At 37.1% G+C, this 19,494-nt stretch overlaps 1 protein-coding gene across 2 annotated transcripts; it reads right to left on the bottom strand.

The window, feature by feature from the left end:
- Positions 1–1,604: 1,604 nt before the first annotated feature.
- Positions 1,605–18,126, bottom strand: slc43a1a (solute carrier family 43 member 1a). 2 transcript variants are annotated; one of them, XM_079893090.1, is made up of 15 exons: positions 17,872–18,126; positions 12,268–12,425; positions 11,922–12,093; positions 11,396–11,451; positions 10,312–10,388; positions 8,303–8,395; positions 7,142–7,269; positions 6,887–6,984; positions 6,642–6,788; positions 6,511–6,543; positions 6,290–6,422; positions 5,934–6,063; positions 5,260–5,333; positions 4,693–4,816; positions 1,605–3,070 (listed from the first exon to the last, which is right to left on the bottom strand). In XM_079893090.1, the coding sequence occupies exons 1-15, from the start codon at positions 17,874–17,876 to the stop codon at positions 2,879–2,881; spliced, it is 1,620 nt and encodes a 539-aa protein (XP_079749216.1). In that variant the 5' UTR covers positions 17,877–18,126; the 3' UTR covers positions 1,605–2,878. The 2 variants fall into 2 exon arrangements, with proteins under 2 accessions (XP_079749216.1, XP_079749215.1); XM_079893089.1 differs by having other exon boundaries at positions 1,616–3,070; positions 6,887–6,977; positions 7,138–7,269; ... (1 more) ...; positions 12,252–12,425; positions 17,872–18,119.
- Positions 18,127–19,494: the final 1,368 nt, after the last annotated feature.

Below are 19,494 nucleotides of genomic sequence, written 5' to 3'. Positions count from 1 at the left end.
GGTACACAAGCTTATAAATCATACAGAATGAGTTTTTTTGGAAATGTAAAAATGCAGAAAGTTTTCTGTGATGGGTAGGGTTAGTGTAAGGAGACAGAATATACAGTTTGTACAGTATAAAAACCATTAAGTCTATATAGAGTCCCCACAAAGATAGTGAACCAGACGTGTGTGTGTATGAGTGAGAGATGTTGCAACATTGCTCTAGACATTTCATTTGCTGTAGTGTAAGGAAAAAGAGCGGAAAACTTGCCAAATAAGAAGGCTGCACAAAATAACCGCTAGTAGTAATGGACCGGGATGGCATCTCCCCAGTGGTGCTGCTCAGTGCAGAAGAGCCACATATTTCTGAGTAGTAGCGGCTGGTCCCCTCTTCACAGGGCCTGGGACAGCGTTTCTGAATGAGTAGTGCTTAGTAACTGGCTGCAGGTCGTCAAAGTTAACTGACAGGGAGCATTCACAGACAGTAAAGCTGATAAAATCAAACTTTACTATGGAGTCGCACCTCGTGACCTGACAGACTAATCCATTGACCTTATTCACAGCAGCGCCATCTTTGATTTTTAATGGGAATGAAAGCGAGACTGTGGGGGACAGACATGTATCTCTTCAATGGGCCGTACTGTTATTTAATGTGGATTGTTCTGCTCATGAAACACTGGAAAATATCTTTCCAAGACATTTCAGTTGACAAAAAACTCCCGACAATATAAACTGTGGAAAATTGTAAGTAATCTAGGAGCTTTATACAGCTTTTTACAGCGGATGCCGTTGGAAACACGGCAAGTCTATCCCTCACATCCTCACTTTCATACCTGTCATGGCGCTGCTCTGAATAAGGTCTATAGGGGACTAAACACACGCTGCGCACGCGCACAAACGGGAATGGCTGTTGGAGTGTCTGAAGGCTTTGCTCTCAGCTTTTTCACCTGTAGATTAATTTTATGACAGTCTTTGCCATAATTTCTGACGTGATATGAATAGATAAAACAAAGTAACAAAAACATCAACCTATTTATCAAATATATATTTATCTAGCAAAACGTCTAAAATGTTGCTTCTGTGTATAAGAAATACAGCCTTACACTTTCACCTTGTAATGACAGAGCACATATTTCAATATTCGAATTTGTTTATAATAATAAAAAAAAAAATCAGTCATGGTTCTGTATTCACAACACTGTCCCTTGCTGTTTGAAAAAAGTTGCTGTTTGGATTTAGATAGGCAAATGCTAAGAGTTTACTATTGGATAATTACTGCAGTGATTATTATGTTTCTGGCATGTTATATGTTTGGCAACTGTTACATCACAACATTTATTTCCATCAAGAGGTGCATCAAATTTTGGTTCAGATCTTGTATTGACAATGCAAGAGTCCAGCGCTCTGTAAAGTCTCCTCCAGCACATCCCAAAGACTTTCACTCAATTTAAGGACTCAGAGGAGACGATTCATGTGTGAAAATGATTCTTCATGATCCTCCCAACCATTATTACACAATTTAAGCCTGATGAATCTTTACAGTGTCATCCTGGAATATGGCCATGGTGTGTCTTCCTAATATCATAATCACTGCAATTAATATGATCCAATCAGCATTTGCTCATTTGAATCCAAACAGCAACTTTTTATTTATTTTTTTTGTCATGGCATTGTATTTAACATTACTTCTGTAATTGTAATTCCTGTGTAAACACACTTATATTCTAATAAAAAATAGAATCTAATAAATAACAGTATATAAATAATCCTAAAATAACACTATTGCAGTTACCACTAGATGGAGACATGCTCCATGAAGACAATAACAATCTTAGAAGACTCAAGACTCACAATAACTGTATGCATTTCTTTAATGTTTTTGGTATTTCAAATCTGACATTCTTGCACTCGGTACATGGATACTCTCTTCCTCTCGCACATCTGCACCTCCAATAATCCCATATGGCTTTAATGCCTCCATGTCCAGTAAGATCAAATGGCTTTGGTTTTCCACATGTCTCTAAAATGAGGACTTTAAATAATAACATAAGGCACTAGTTTCACACAAATAAATGAAAACTCATATTGACATTTGAAAGAGACGCTGAAAGCATGTCATTAGTTCCCAACTTTAAAAAAACACCCAATCAACCAATCCCACAAGCTTACGCAAATATCATGAATACATGTTGTATTATATACAAAGCATCAACAGCTCATACGCATTGAATGATAAAATGACACAATAACAGAAATACAAAAATAGAATTCCCTTTCAATGAAATGCACAGAGGGAAAAAAGCTGAATACACACTAAATTAATTTCTTCTGCTTTATAAAAAAAACCCTGTTAAATCTGCCTGAAATGTTTTTGCTTTGGGATAACACGTAATGTAGTGGGAGAATAAAGTGATACACTTTAAAAAGCTCCATTAGCAGTGTCTTTGGTGTTCGCTGAAATGCTTGTGTTGATTGTCTCTCAAGTTTTAAATCATAGACAGAAAAACAGGAACTATAATACACACAATAATCAACGCTCTCTCTGTTCTGTGAAGGAGAACAGACGCTGAACAGGCAGAAACCGTTCCCTCTGTGAGTCCAGAGGTTGGCTGAGGTAGTCCATGTCCGTGAATCACAGCCAACGTGTGCGCAGTTCAATAAATATTCCTCTAAAAACTTGTGAAAGCATTGCATACTTTTCACAGGGAGATTTGGAGATTTTAAATACAGATACTCAGTAGAAGACAATACTGATCTGATAACCACGTCTTGCATACAACAACAAAAAAATGAAAAGGTTGTGTGTTTAATGAGGATGTCAGGAATGGCAGAGTTTGCCACATCTCCTGCCGATGCGGATGAAATGTGTAAAGTCCTGTGACGCTCCGTTATTGAGTTAAGCTTCCTGCGGGACGTGACCGTTGCTGTGTCCGTTGGTCAGAGGCTGGATTACGGTTTGATCCTCAACATGAATGTGTCCGTTACCTTTTCCTTCAGCCCTCTTCTGACAAAGTTGTCTGCGGTGGAAGAGCAAGTATCCCGGCAGCAAGAAACCAGACAGTGAGAAGATCAGAAGCCCCATGTTGATCTGATCGGATTGAAAGAGAATACATTTACCATATACAATCGCATGATAGTTATTTGTCACTGAAAACACCCATAAACACAAGCCTTGCTGTCCACAGCCTACACTGAAGAAAAAATAAGTGTAGGATTTACTTTGAATCAATAATCTTTGTTTTAAACTTTGAAAATATTTTTTTTGCATCCTAACTGAAACTTTTTCTTTCACAGAGCTTGTCACAATGCATTCTGGGTTTGCCCTCACTACAAAGGATTTAAATAGTCTTCCAATACAAGCATCTTAGAAAATGGAGAATTTATTACTTTTTGGAACGGGTCCATGATGCCTTAGATGCGGTCTAGGTAGGCAGCTCACTTCATTGTGGATTAGAGCTATAGATTTAAATAGGAACTGGATCTTCTGATTCTGGAAACTTCCTAATAGTGGTGGGCCGTTATCGGCGTTAACGCGCTGCGTTAACGCGAGACTCTTATCGCGCGATAAAAAAAATATCGCCGTTAATCTATTCTCCAAGTTGGGTTGGGAGCTGGCTCAAGCTACACAAGCTATGATGACGCAATCTACCCGCGGCCGCGAGGAACACCCGGCTGCAACGCATCATATTCGTCGTCATCTTAAGTAAACACGGCTGAAAGTGAAAGCTGGTGTAAAAGATCCGTGCAACATCCATTATTTGGACTAGGTTCGGATTTAAGCCGTCCGACGTAGACTGTGTGGTGTAACAGTTCGGTAAGTTAACACACGACTAATCCGTTCTACCACCTCAAATTCAAAACGAAACATATCACTGAATACCAGCGCGCGCGTATTATTCCCAATATATCTTAGTGAGTGGTGTAGCACATAATCTCTTTTTATTAAAAGCGCCCGATTTTAAGAATCGTTGTTGTGTTTCTTTTTAACTGAAAAGACATCAGTTAGACAATATTCTCATTTTAAATTTGGGGTTTCATAAGCTCCAAGCCATAATAAACATTAGACCTAAAAGTCTCTGCAGCTAGTGTACTTACATTTTATTTATCTGCAAAATTATGTTGTATACTTACAGTTTTGCACAATATATGTTCTCAAAACTACATACACCCTTTCAAAAAAAAAAAAAAAAAAAAAAAAAAAACATTTAGCAGTTGTTTAGCAGGGTCTGTGTAACCTGTTCTGAAATGGTTTTATTATAATATCGTTATCGCAAGAGGCTGCAATGTATATCACAATATGGATTTTAGGCCATATCGCCCATCCCTAATTGATAGCCTATAGTAGTTGATAATAACATAGGCCTACCTAATGTTGCCTACGGACGGTAACAGTACAGTAGTAACCTTTTACAGTCTATGAGTAGAACAGCTTTCTCAAGCAGTTTGTGATGCATTTTGGAAACAGGAGATGAGCCCCTGGTCTAATGCGCCACCTGGCTTGAGAAACCCGTTCTCAAAGACTTACTTTTATAGTCATTATTTGGGTAGCACACATATTCTGAATGCCTTCGGCAGAATTCAAATGAGCCATTTTAATCTAGATTAATCTAGATTAATTTCAAAATTAATCTAGATTAATCTAGATTAAAAAAATTAATCTATGCCCACCTCTACTTCCTAAATATAGCAGGTAAAAAGTGCATTTCTTACCTTGAAAGCATCTCCTTTCAGAGGTCCCAGCATGATCATGAAGAGGGGCTGCTGCAGTAGAGCCACCACAGCGCTGATCATAGACTGCAGCCCGGTGAGAGTGCCAAAATGATTGGATGGGTACCTGAGAGAGAGAGAGAGAGAGAGAGAGAGAGAGAGAGAGAGAGAGAGAGAGAGAGAGAGAGAGAGAGAGAGAGAGAGAGAGAGAGAGAGAGAGAGAAAACCGTCTTCAGGTTTCTTCATTTTGTGATTGTAATGAAGAGTTGTGGCATTTAAATGACAGGTCAAAAGGTGCATGTGTGATTTCGTTAGGGCATCATGGTCATTTGCCTGGGTGACACGAATGCCCGTCACTGTGTCTGAATTTTACACACTCAATGCTATACATCACACACAAACAGGGTAAACCTGATCCTGTCAAGTGCAGTTTTATAACCATTTGATCTTATCAAACAAGGATACTGTAAGTCTGAACTTGCCAGTGTGTTTAAACAACAGGTTTAGTGCGTATGTGAGTGTGTGTGTGTGTGTGTGTGTGTGTGTGTGTGTGTGTGTTTATGTACTTACACAGCAGCATAGAGGCCTCCACAACAGGAGTGAATGAAGCCTCGTACCATAGTATGCAAAATAAACGTCAGAATCTGGACAAAGAGAATGACAGTTATAAGAAAGTACCCAGATGACACATCTACTGTAATTAAGACAGTTTTTACCTATGCAAATAAACTACCATTCAAAAGTTTGGAGTCAGATTTATTTAATAAACTTATTTTAATTAGAATTTTGAATTCTGAATAAAATGCTGTTCTTCTGAGCTTTCTATTTATTAAAGAATCCTGAAAAATGCATCACGTTTCCACAAAAATATTTAGCAGCACAACTGTTTTATCGACATTGATGATAATGAAAAATATTTCTTGAGAATTAAATCAGCATATTAGAATGATTTCTGAAGGATCATGTGACAATTCAGCTTTACCATCACAGGAATACATTACATTTGAAAATAATTACAATAGAAAACATCTTAAATTGTACTAATATTTCACAATATTACTGTATTTTTTTGTTCAAATAAAAGTATAAGAGGTTTCTTTCAAAAACATTCGAAAAAACCTTAGCGACCCCAAAGGTTTGACTGGTGGTGTATATATAACATGATACTGGAATATCCATCAATCCACTCATAACGTGAGCTTCTTAGCCTGCTAACAGTGTGCATAGGTGGATTATGTTGTTACCTGGAGAGGCATGTTGTCTATGAGTGAGAGGATTCCAAACAGAATCAGCAGAACATTTGTGAAAGTGAAGGCTCTCATGGCATTGGTCAACTTCTGGATCTTTCTGTCACGCTTTGGTACAGCAACAGCTCTGGCAGGAGACAAGAAGTCAAAGAAGAATGATTTTTACAGAACGATTGTGACGTATATCCGAGTGAAACGGCCTCTCAAACAAGAACAAATGTAGGGCCAAGGGGAACTGGTTGTGGTTTGCTATTGGTCAATCGTATGTGAGTGACAGGTTGCCCCGCCCTCGCGCCACTAAACACATCATCAGAGAAGAGACTACTGAGACTAGAAGAACTTCAATTCCTTACTCTTTTTCTCTCGCCACTGTCTTCTGATCCACCTCACACTCTTTCATCTTCCAGTCCATGATGTATCCAATCAGAGGACAGGTGACCAGACACAAGAGCTGCAGTGTGCCAAAGATGGATGAGTAGAAACTCACTGGAAGTTGAAATATGGTCACAGTCAGCACATTTAATCACATTATCAGTTTCATTCATCAAACTAACAAAAGTTTGAAGGGTCTCACCTTTCTGCTCTGCCTCCTCCTCTTCTTCAGGGGCTAAACAAGACAGAAACGCATTTTAAGTCACCTGGACAGATGGCAGGTTTAATAAATACAGTGATAATGCACAAGGCAAGCTGTGTTGCTTCACTTACAGTGCGTCTCTCCGTGGGTGACCATGAACTCAAGCATCTTGTTCATGGCTCCCATAAAGAAGATGATTCTCAGCTGAGTCATTCCCATAGTGATCAGACTCCACAGGAAGATGGGAGAGAACACAGAGCGACGGAACGGGACAGAAGCTGAGAAAAAGATTTCCAGGATGTTAGTTTCAGCTACACATTCACACAAGTGTAACAAAGTGTCTCAAAATGTATCACTTCATCTCAAAGCGTCTCACGTTGTGTATCCTGAGCTACAGCAGGCAGTTTCTCGGTTTCTCCAGTCGCCTCTTCAACTGGAGACAATTTGTGGTTTTCAGCTGAGTTCATCTTTTCCCTAATAAATGGTTGGAAAAGGAAGGAATAAGGAATCATTATTCAGAAGTTTAAAGGTGCCAGAGATTCCCTCTCAAAGAGGGTAAAAGTTAGGTAGGCTGTTTTTTAAGTAACACTACTGAGTAGTATTATATAGGTAACAGAAATGTTGGACTAACTTCATCTCTTCAGGGGTAGGAAACCCTTCTGCTGGCCAGTTCAGAAAACAGTTGAGGCACACCAGACCTGCCAGGCCGGCCCACGTCCACATGATAACAGTAAACGACACCCCGGCATCATATATCAGCTGGAGAAAGAGAAAGAGACAAAGGCAAGATGTAATATTGATGAGTTTTTTTCCATTTGTATGACATGCTTGAATGGTCGGCGAAAAAAATAAAAGATTTTGCTTGTCTGCGGCATCTGGTTGATGGTATTAGGTTTGAATGAGGCTGAAGAAAGCATGTAACACTAGGTTCAGCATGACAAAATATCAAAGAACAACATGTTGCTAAATCCAGTTATAACAGAGGTCAGCATGTACACTTCAGTACGACTTTCTTTTTTTTTAAGAAATCAATACTTTTATTCAGCATCAACACATTAAATTGAACAAAAGTGAAAAGTAGAAAAAGATTTCTACTTCTTTTGAACCCTGAAAAAGGGTTCCTCTAAAATATAAAGCAGCAAAAAATAATGAGAACCTTTATAATAACTAAGCACCATTAATATTTGAGCATTAAATCAGCATATCAGAATGATTTCTGAAGGATCATGTGACACTGTAGACTGGATGCTGAAAAACCATCACAGGAATAAATAATATTTTAAAATAGAAAAGTTATTTTAAATTGCAATAATGTTGCACAATATTACAGTTTTAATGTATTTTTGATCAAATAAATGCAGCCTTTACAAGAGACAAGATACTTCTTTCACAAACAACGTATGAACACTACTGTACTTTCTAACCAACAGCAACATGACCATTTTGTCCAGCTTTCCAATCATTTTGATGAAAGACATTTTTTTTAGACTAACATTATAACATCAGATGTGTTTTAAATAAAATGTAAGTACATGGGGTCCATTCCGATTTCATGTTGGCATTAAAATGATTTAAAACTAAAGAAAGTATTGAGTTCAAATTTGGCCGTACACAATCCCAGCTCAAAACCTGGAATGAATGAATATCACTTTTATATTCTGAAGTTTAAGTTGATGATTTCTACACGTGGCAACAATCTGATGCAATGTTTCGTCAGACTGTAGCGACTGTACATGTAGTGACTATACATGACAAACTGGTATAACCTTTATTTACACACAAAAGAAAATACCTTGACTCCAGGGAAGGTGACAGCCGACGATGCGTACGAGCCAATCATCAGTGACAGCACAGTGGAGCTCAGGCTTCCAAACATGTTCGGCAGCTATCACAGGGAGAGAGGACGCGCACATCGTTATCAGTGTAGGAAAATCAGAAGACGCTGCTGATTTGCAATACACAAAAACAGGAACAATAACTAGATTATTTTATTTTTTGAAAACAATGTGAGTGGTGCTTGCTTGACCATGGAAACACTCGCCACCATGATGCTAAGGTGTTCTGGGTGGTTTCTCAATGACACAAGTCAAAAGTCAAGCGAACATCACTTGTCTAACCGCATCACATGTCTAACTGCAATTATGAGCAAAAGTGATAGAGATGCCTGACTTTAATACCAATAACAAAAACTTTGAGAAAAGCTGTGTGAGAAAGATGTTAGCACAAAGTCCTGGCGTGGATTGTTTTCCAAGAACTCCCAAATTTGTTTTCCAAGAACTTTCCAAGCAGTGCTTCATTTTCCAGACTCATGCAAACTAACAGGGATGTGCTAGTGTGTTTTACTACCCTGTGTGAAATGAAAAGGTCACAAACGCATACTTCTGAGAAACGGCACATTTATACTTCCTTCTGGTTTTCACACACAAACACAGAGTGGTACAACAACCTGAAGGAACTTGTTACAGAAGGTTGGAAACCTTAAAGACCAGTACAGTACCCAAAGGAAATGATGTTATTTATTTTTTAGATGTTCATAGTTCAGGAAAATTAATAGAGTTCTCAGTTGTGTTAATGGCAAGTATTGCTTCAGAAGTTTCAACTAAAATTCCTCAAATACAAGTAGACATAAGAGACAATTACTGACGTACAGCTATAAATGCTACAATAACATAGTTATGGAAAGAATAGCTAAGGTCATATGAAATGAGAGGTAAAGAGGTGCGTCGCTGGCATAACAATGGTAAGAAAACCAATGTGCCTGGATGATAGATGTCAGCATTGTTTATATACTGAAAAGAGGAGGGGGCCCAACACACAACCTTGAGGTACACCAATGGTAATTTAATCTTGGAAGAATCTGATAAGAAACGGTTAGCTGAATTTTGATTACAGAGTTTGTTTTTTAAATCTGAGCATAGTGTGAGAATGTTGAGTGTGAGAGTAGTGGGGCCCTTTGCTTAGAAGAGACGTCTGAAAAGGAGATTTAACCAAAACGTTTCCATCCGTTATCATTGCTGTCTAGGACAAAAAACTGTTAAAGAGATCTCATTTGTGATTGGATTTTATTATGTGTAATGTGTACACAAAATCATGGAGGTCACTGACCTGCTGATCACAAGTCAGTTCAGATAACATCACAACAACGCACATTGTGGAACATGGTAAATATAGTGTTCAGTGCAATATCAGAACATGCTGTTATTGTCTCCATGCTGGTAGTAAATCACTGTCAACAAAGACGCAGAAAGTCTAATGCTATGTTTTTCTCAGAAGTGTGCATCAGGATCTCATTGGATAGAAAGCACCATGTGTTGTCTAGTGTAGGGCAGTGTGTACGCATACCCGAGCAGCACTAGATGAGCAATGTGAAAGCACAAGGATAAGTGTGTTTTGGCATCTGCATCTGAGAGCAGCTGATATATATATAGTCATTCTTTCCCACACCAGGTGATATCACTAAACCGATAGGAAAGTCACAATCTATTTGTTGATGAGTGTAGGTACAATGTTTGTGCCCTTGCTCTGTTTCAGCTAGAGGTTGATGGGAGGGAGAGGGGCGTCAGAGAAGGCGTGTGGGCAGTTTAGCATTCTGATTGGTGGGCACTGAAAAGGCCAGAATTTCTCCTTCGGTCATGTGCGTCGATCCTCTGACTGGCCAAAACACATAAATACACACATGCACACCCACGCATTTGTCTGGACAAAATAAACTTAAAAAAGCTTCATGTGACAGCTGCACTACAAAACATCCAAGTCACCACAGGTGCGCTTTCGCTCTACCATTTTGTATTTTCTTCTTACCGTAAGAGATGTGAAGGTCAGACAGATCCCTCCGAAGCCATTGAGTGACAGAGCCAGAAAAATGAGTGCAGAGAGGACTAGAACGAAAGGCACAACCATTATTACACAATTGAAACAGCTGTTTGGTCAACTGAAAAATGTGACAATGACTTGGATGACGCAAATAGCTAATTTTATGTGTCCGCTGTATAGAGTAGCATACATATAAATTCAGAATTTACTACTAAATGCTACATTTGAGACTCTGTGTACAACTGTGAACATATATTTTACACAAAATGTACTTATAATTTATAGAATTTACTTGGAATAAAATGTTTTGAGTTTGGCTCTGCCAATATATCCCTTGTGCGTCCTTATGGACATTTTTGACTTTTTGATCATTTTGATAATTTTAATCCCAGGGCCATTTAACTATAAAATGATGCAGTCTTTGTTAATAGGCTTTCGTTCTGTTTTTCGTGTGAAATTTCGTTCGCAAGGCTTCAAAATTTGGTACTGCAGTCAAACAAAATCTTACTGAAAGCAAATTTTTTGAGATATCAACTGCAAATTTGGAACACAACTTGTTTAGATTTATGGCTTTGATTTTCTAGCAGGTTTTGGTTCAGCATATTTTATTAAATGTATATTTTAAATTGTATTTTTTGCTTCACTTTTTAACTTTTGTTTTTTCCTTAAACAAACATCTTGCCAAGGGTCAAACATAAGTCTGTGCTTCAAAACTTCAGATTTTTATGACTTTTTTAAATTGATGCACAAGGGATATTGATCTATCATTGCTCTATATTTAAAGGCAGCAACAATTCAATGCAACATCACTTTACAGTAGTTAAATTGTTTCTATTGAAAATTTTTTTGCAAACTAAATAAACAAATTTCTGAAAATAAAATTATGCTTTTTTAAATTCAATTTATTGAAATCCTCGACCGATTAATAATCAAGTATAAAAATAGCCACTAATGAATTATAAACAATGTGTTGTTGAATGTTAAATGTTTTAAAAATGTTTTTAAAAACTCTGATTGATCACTGCCATAATTCGGGGACTCTTGCACATTCTTAATGTATTAGTTCGCTCACCTTCCGGTTGATAGGCTGATACAGACATGATCATACAAGAGACCGCAAAACACGCACTGCGAAAAAAAATTAATACATGAATAATCGTTAATGAAACAAATACAGAAACAATTCATTTTACACTGATACAAACAATGTAAAATGAAATTCAAGCACTACTTTTTTTGTTTTCAAGGACTACAATCAGAGATCTCACTAATCAAACAATATCTTTATTATTGATTAATATCAAGGTAAATAGATAAATAAAAATAGAAAAACTAATAAAACAAAATGGTACATATAAAGTGCAGCACATGCAATGACTATGGTAACTTTAACCATTGAAAGGATACTATGATATTGCTTTCCTTATTCAAACCGGGCTGCAGCGTTAATTTTGCATCAAAAGATTGTTTTATCGATAAAATTAAACACTATTTTCACATATATTGCCCTGAAGAATAATTAATAACTTGAATGTGAAAGTGCTCTCATATGCACATATTAGTAAGCGATCAGAGCAAGTGTGTATGTGTGTGTTCACCTTCCACCGAGGCGCAGTGGCCTGGGGCCGAACCGATCCATGAGAATACCCAATGGCAGTGTGGCGGCACTGAGCAGAAATGAGCCAATGGTGAAGCCCAAGTTCAACATTTCATCCTGTTCCACACAGCTCAGCCATTCATCTGGTTCGCTAACGTTCACACTCTTATTTTCTACAGAGAGAGAGAAAGAGAGAAGGTCAATGAAAGCAAGAGACAGAGACACTTTATTAAGTTTTAATGTCTCCAAGCAGTTCAGGTTTCCCAGGAACTCTGGCTCCGTTTTCTTTTTGTGCTAGTTAGTGACTTGAGTTAGGGTGATTGTGTTTGACTTCTGTGACTGATTACCTGTACACAGGTGGGAGTAAAAGCCCTCGCTTTTGAGCATGATGAGCAGAGAGCCCCAGCCCAACAGCACAGCCGAACACAGCAGATTCTCCAACACCGCTGTGACGGCCATCCACCAGCGCCTCCTGAACGCCTGTGTTAGAGAGGGAGCCATCCCCCTATCAAACAGAGAAAAAGAGGGTCTATTAAAACAAAATAGATCAAGGGTCTGACAGTAAACGCATAGTGGTATATTAAAAAAAATATGCAAATTCTGCCAATCTTCTGCCCTAGCAAACTTTACTATGACATAAGGTTCTTCGGCAGCATGACAGCAAATCTCTTATATGGTTGCATTTATTTGATCAAAAACAATATTATTGTGAAATATTATTAAAAACTAAAACAACTGTTCTATTTTGAATATATTTTAAAAAGCAATTTATTCCTGTGATGCAAAGCTGAATTTTCAGCATCATTACTCCAGTCTTCAGTGTCACAATCATTCTAATATGATTTGATGCTCAAGAAATATTTCTTGTTTACATCATCAATGTTGAAAACAGTTTAATTATATTTAATTATCGAATTGATCTAATTCATATTTTTGAGGAAACCATGATACATTTCTTTTTCAGGATTCTTTGAAGATTAGAAATTTCAAAAGTACAGCATTTATTTATAACATTATAAATGTCTTTACTGACACTTTTGATTAATTCATTGAGTCCTTGCTGAATAGAAGCATTAATATTTTTCAACAACAACAAAAAAAAATCCTACTGATCCCAGAGTCAGACTATTGAACAGTAGAATGATTTTTTACTCGAAAATTATAGACTAGTTGCATTGACTTCTGTCCTGGCAAAATGTATGGAAAGAATTGTAAGCAAACATGTGATGTTATTACTGTATCAGTGAGTTAGATTTTAGATCCACTGAAGTTTGCATATAGACCATACAGAGGGACAGAATATGCCACTCTCACTATGATTTTATAGTTAAGCATACCCAGGACTAAATCTTGTGCACAGGCACTTTTTATTGATTTTACCTCAGCTTTTAATACAATGCACTAGGTTCATTTGCTTTTGTAATGTGGATAAAAATTCTGCAATGACGCACTGGAAATCAAAGACTACCTTTCAGATCAAACACAACGTTTTTTTTTTATCAAGAGCACATTTTCAAAAGAACTGGTTTTAAATACAGGGGAACCACAGGGTTGTGTGCTGTCACCACTCTTACTCTCAATACCAATATGCTATAGAGTTATACATCTGGGTAGGGTTGCACCAGCTGTTCGTAAGTTCTTTCGTAAAGTCCACACTAGAGGCTTAGTAACTACTAGCTAGTTTGTAACTAACTCTGTAACTTATTTCGTTGCACCATTTGTTCGTAAGGCAGAACGTAGCTAGTAGCCTAGGTCATAAGCTCTCCGTAAAGTAATGCGTAGTCGCATATGACGTTTAGCCTCGATGATCCAATAGCAGCCTTCAAATACGTGAGCAGAAGTTGTGTTGAAATGCCGTGGATTTCAGTTTGTCCTTCATTCTAACTTCTTTCGCCTCACTTAACTAACAGTAAAAATACGTTTCCATTAAATACGATAGCCTACTTGATCATTAATAACATAAGTGTTTTTAACATGTAAATAACATTCAGAAACTGTATTTGAAACAAATTAATAAAGCTAAATAAATATGTAATGATACAAAAAAACATAAGAAATAACATTTATTGATTATGACTGATTTTATGTGACATGCACAACACGGACCGATGGGACAGATGCACACAGCGGCGCTGTAGGATGTTCGTGTTGATCAGCCGCTAACAAAGTTATCTATTCACATAATGTTCTCTCTTTTAAAATGTAAGCGTGTTTAAATGTCATATTATCATGTCTAAAGAATTGAAGTCTGTCAGGTAAAAGAGCTTATTAATGCAGTTCAGTCTGCCTGATATTTTAGTCCAACCGCTACTCCTGATCGGAGGCTTCCGTAAATATTTAGTTTGTACGTAAAGTTACGCTTCAAATAAAGTTTAATGGTGCAACACAAAAATATTTAGTAGTGCATAAGTTGTATCTTAGTGCCCATTTACGTCAAAACTAGCAACAAGCAAGTAACAAGCATGGATGCGCAGGGAGTTCTTGGCCAGAACAGAACAATACCGCCAATCCTAACTGTATGCTAATTATGCTGTAGGCTAATTATCAATCGTATTTGACGATAGTGGATCTGACAGAAATGTGGTTGTTATTGAAGACTGGTGCAAATCGAGTGGTTTGCACATAGTAAATGTAAGGAAAACAGAATAACTGATCTTCAACGTTAATTCTGTTAGTTAGGGAAACTAATGTTAAATTATTATGCTGTTGAAATTGTGGAACGTTTTAAGTATATGGGAACATATATGATACAAGTCTTAGTTTTGGTGAGAATGTAAACAATAATTTAAGGTCAAAAGTTGTTTCTTATGCGTAAACTGAAGACCTTTGATGTCATGGGCCGTTCACAGGACACCGTTTTCAACTAAAAAACAAAAACTTTATGCGTTTTGGCCGTTCATTTACACGGCAACAGCGATTTGGGCCTGAAAACGTAAACTTTTGAAAATAGGTTTCAAAGTGAAAACGATACCGTTAACGTCTCCGTGTAAACTACAAAACCTCAACTTTGTGAAAACGGTGACGCATGTGCATTACTTGTCACTTCCCTCAAGTTCGATCTAACTAACTAGCCCATTTTTTTTTAGCTACAGGCACTATGAAATTAGTCTTAAGACAGGTACATTGCTTAGTCAAAAAAATATTTCAAACACATCGCTGGTGGAAATTTTCATGACATTTCAGAAATTGTTCAGTTGTCCACTTAGAAATTGTTAGTAGACATATTTAAAGACAAATCGTGAGAATGTGAGGCCTTCATTCTTGAAACCTCTGGGAATTCTTGTGAATTGTAAAAGAGAGACACACCTAACCATTTCCAACAACTTACTACCAGTCAAAAGCTCTTTAAACTTGGGTGTGTCCAATCAATTTGCATTGGCTGCTATTTGTGAAACAACTTGAAAAACCACCAGCGATCATATTGTGTACCAAATTAATTTGATAAATAAATCAGAGCTTAAAGGCAAGACAAATGTGTACCTTCTGATTAGAGATAATAAAAAAAGTGTGTCCAAGTTTTTGTTTGTAAACCGGGTCAACTTATCCCATGACATGACTGCAAGAGATCGGTCATTATAACTTGGATGACCAAAACACCCACTAACACACACACACACACACAATAAAGAAAGAAAGAAAGAGATAAGAGTGGGGGGGGGGGGGGGGTGTACAGGCAATACAAAGAGGGAGACAGAACCAGAGAGAAGAAACTGCAGGGATCTCAGCAGGACACTGATTCAGCGTGTTGTGTTTAATACGATTAGACGCAGTCCACTAGATGTCTTTGTCCTCAACACACAGGCTTATGGGAGGATTTTTTTTGTAACTCACACGGTGGCACGTGCTCAAAATGACCTCCACTGATATTCTCCTGAATGAGAGAAAGCAGGTTTCACTACCTGGCAGTTTCACAAAGAAAGAAAGAAAGCCTTTCACAATTTTTTTTACCTTCAAGAGGACTCAGTTTAGGTCAGTTGGATGTGTGTTTGTTCACAGTTTGAGTGAAGACGGTTTTGGGTTTTCATGTTATCACGTGTTTAGTGAAAACAGTAGGTATCTACTGTAAACCTGTTGGCACACAGGAATGTGAACCACATTGCTCACATTGCATAGTTAAAAAGTAACTATTGACAGTTCTGTCCAGTGAGTCCTGCGACACTCGACTGGAACAGTTCACGTTCTGTGTGTGTTTACAGGGGACCACTGAGGTTCATTACTCTCTGAGCAGAGAAATGGAGGATGGCCCCTATAAAATGCTTATTCCAGCCCTGGGCCCCGGGAATTTTACAGTTGATGCTTTTAGAAGAGGATGCTTTATAATGAAGTTCAAGCACCAAAAGTGAGTGAAGTCTTGGGGAGCATTTCAAGATTGTAATATTTCACACTCTGGTGCTCTTCTGTCATTTTTATCATTTTTTACTTCATCGAAATGGTACAAAACTTGGTAAAGGTTTTGCCACTTGCTATGTGAACACAAAAACTGAAAAGGTTAAATGGTCCTAAAAACAATTTGTCACACTCGTGCTCGTCGCAGTCAAAAATGACCGCATTGGAAATGAATGGGAGATGGATTTAGTGAAAACTTTTGGTACTGCGGCCAAACAAAGCTCATTTTTTGAGATATCAAGCTCAAATTTGGAACACAACTTGTTTAGATTTATGGTTTTGATTTTCTTGCCGTTTTAAAGTAAAACGTGGTTTTGAAAATATATTTCATATAAAAATTGAAAATAGTATTTTTGAGCATTTTTCATGACAATAAATGTAAAATTCTGTGACTTTTTTAAGCTCACTCTATGTGAACTAAACTAAACTAAGTTTGTGCTCTAAACTAAAGCATTCAAGACTTACGACAGTTTAAGTTGGAAATTCAATTTTCAGGTCTATGCTCAAAAAGTGAATAAATGGATTATAAAATATAATGTATAATACAATTATAAACATAATTCGGTACCACAAAATCCCCCAAAAATACTAAATCAAACATTATCAAACTAAAATATAGTACATTCATTTAATTGAAATGAAATGTGGTCATTTTTTACCTCTGGTGAGTTAAATGTGCCCTAACTTTCCATTTGAATCAAATCCTTTATTCTCTCTGGTAGTAATAGAATTGAATATTGTCCTGCTGAGGAATCGAATCTTTTAAATGGACAAATCTTCCTTGATCCAACACAGTAACCGAACTGAGTCTTTTTGAAACCTTCTTAAAGTATTAGGCTACATGACTTTTAAAATCTGAACAGACTGTAAAACACTAGGCATCAAACGACGGAGGATCAAAATTTGGGTAGCGTGTTCCACCATCATTAGAAACTATGGATTTGCATCGCTCGAATGGCATTAATCGAATCGATTCCTCAATGAAGATCTAGACACTCGGCGGGGGGAAATGGTTTTCTGGTCTAGGCAAACTCTTTCCGGAGCCTGAAACACTGAGAGTTTTGCCCTCGCTGTATTTCCCCAGAGGACAAAGGGTTTAGCTTTCTCGGCGTGTCCCAAGGAGAAACAATTGTAGGGTCTAGGCTACTCTGTCGACGGGATTAAACAAACAAACTGTTTTTCCTCAGCCGGTGAGATGCTCAAGGTCGCGCCATATGCGCGTTCCACGACTACAATCAAACACGCCTGTCTCACGCGCAGTCTGAAGTAGAAAGTTAACGTTAGCTCATACAAAATACATTTGAGCTCTTTTAAAACATAACAAACGGAGATTTTCCGTTAAAAAAAAAAAGTTTATTTTTTTTTTAGAAGGAAACACGGGAAACTCATTAAAAGCTGAATTCAGATTCAGAACTCGCCACGTGTCTCTGTTTGTAGTTACCAAAGTCTCTATTTACATTAGCCTAAAGATGAACCCATCAACCTACACAACGCGTTTGTTCCTTAATCTTTTACTTTTCTTTAAAATATATATATATATGATGGCTTAAATTGAATTGACTTACTTCATTTATGTATAATTTCCTAATGCCAACCGTGCGTTGTTTCCTGGTTTCCTCGGGTTTCAGCGCTAAAACAGAATAACGTTACAGATTACCAATTCTCCTGTTGCCGCCGAAGTCAACTCGATAGTGGAGTTATCTGGCCTGAGCTTCTGTTCCTTGTGTTATAACCTCCTGTATTTAACAATGATGGATAGAGTGAGAGTAACACCCTCCTCGCTGTTTCCCCCCTTTTTCTTCTTCTCGTGCCCGCTCCTCAGCTTGTGGGCGTAACGTACTTTTTGCATTCAGTTACTGTACTTACATTACTATAGGCTACAATAATACCCATACAAAATTAGTTAGTTACACAGCTATTACTGTGACAATCCTAAATTAAAACAGAATATCCCTTAAACATTGAGTATTTAAACCTTTCTGCTGTTTTGTTTAGGCTGCTATAAAGAGGCTGCGTAACTATAGCATTTTAACGAACAGGGTAACCATGGTAATTTTAAGAGTTCAGTTTGGAAGATTAAAGAGCGGGGCACAAAGTAACGCTTTTTGACTTTCTCAGTTTGTGTATATCTACTTATGGTTCAGAGTATTTTTTTTCCCACATTAATTTCCCACATGTCTAGTACAATTATGTGGTTTTGTTTTATTAATACAGTATATACTTTTTTCTTGATATACGCCGAAAGAATGGAAGTGATATGTGACAACATGCCCCATAGGTGGGGTACATTGTAACATGTGAGGGGCACATTGTAACATGACCATATGACAGCTTTAAAATGTTATCTGATCTAATAAAAAAAAAAAAAAATACAAGACAAACTAAAATATTTTCTAAATAAAATACAATTATTAACTTTTTCATATAAAATAATGGCATTTTTTAATAATTAAATATAAACTCATTTTTGAGTTTTGACTACGAACACAGGAAAACACAGCTATACAACATAGTTAAAAACAAATACAAACAAATTTCTGAACATTGACTCTCAGTCTTTATTCACCTTTTTCTCATGCTTTCTCAATAGAATTAATAAAAGTATAGAATATAATAGCAGTGTCTTCTGCTAGTTAGCAAAGCATTAAATAACTATCTCAACTGTTAAATAACATATTGGAGATTAAAATAATATCAGATTTGTCTAATTTTAAATAAACACAAAAAATAGAGATGAAAAATTAACTTAAGTAAGAAATGTACTTTTGCTATGGTTTAATAAATGTCTATGGATATCTTCCCAAAAAAAATAATTTTGGCACAAATTTTTTCTCTATATAGTGTTGATATGGCAACTAGTAAATACACCAAGTTTCGTCATGCTAGCATGTGTGGAAGTATTTAAAACAAGTGTGTTACAACTAGCCCCGTGTTACGTTGTGCCCCGCATGCATGTGCTAAAGTTGAGTAGCAAATATGGTCAAAAGAGCTCTCACAAAAGCTAGAACAATTTGTTTATTTAATATAGAGAACATTTGAAAGTCTATGGCTACAAGAAGATTTCCAAAACACTAACAACACAGCTGGCAGCCTTCTTCATAAGTTTAAAATGTGTTGTACCAGGAAACCTTTGAGGGTTTTGAAGAAAAGGCACAATATCATTAAGGGAAATAAAATGTTTGATCAGA

This window comes from Squalius cephalus (genome assembly GCF_949319135.1).
Source record: "Squalius cephalus genome assembly, chromosome: 14".
NCBI classification, from domain to species: domain Eukaryota; kingdom Metazoa; phylum Chordata; class Actinopteri; order Cypriniformes; family Leuciscidae; genus Squalius; species Squalius cephalus.
This window is presented reverse-complemented; position numbering and strand designations above follow the sequence as displayed.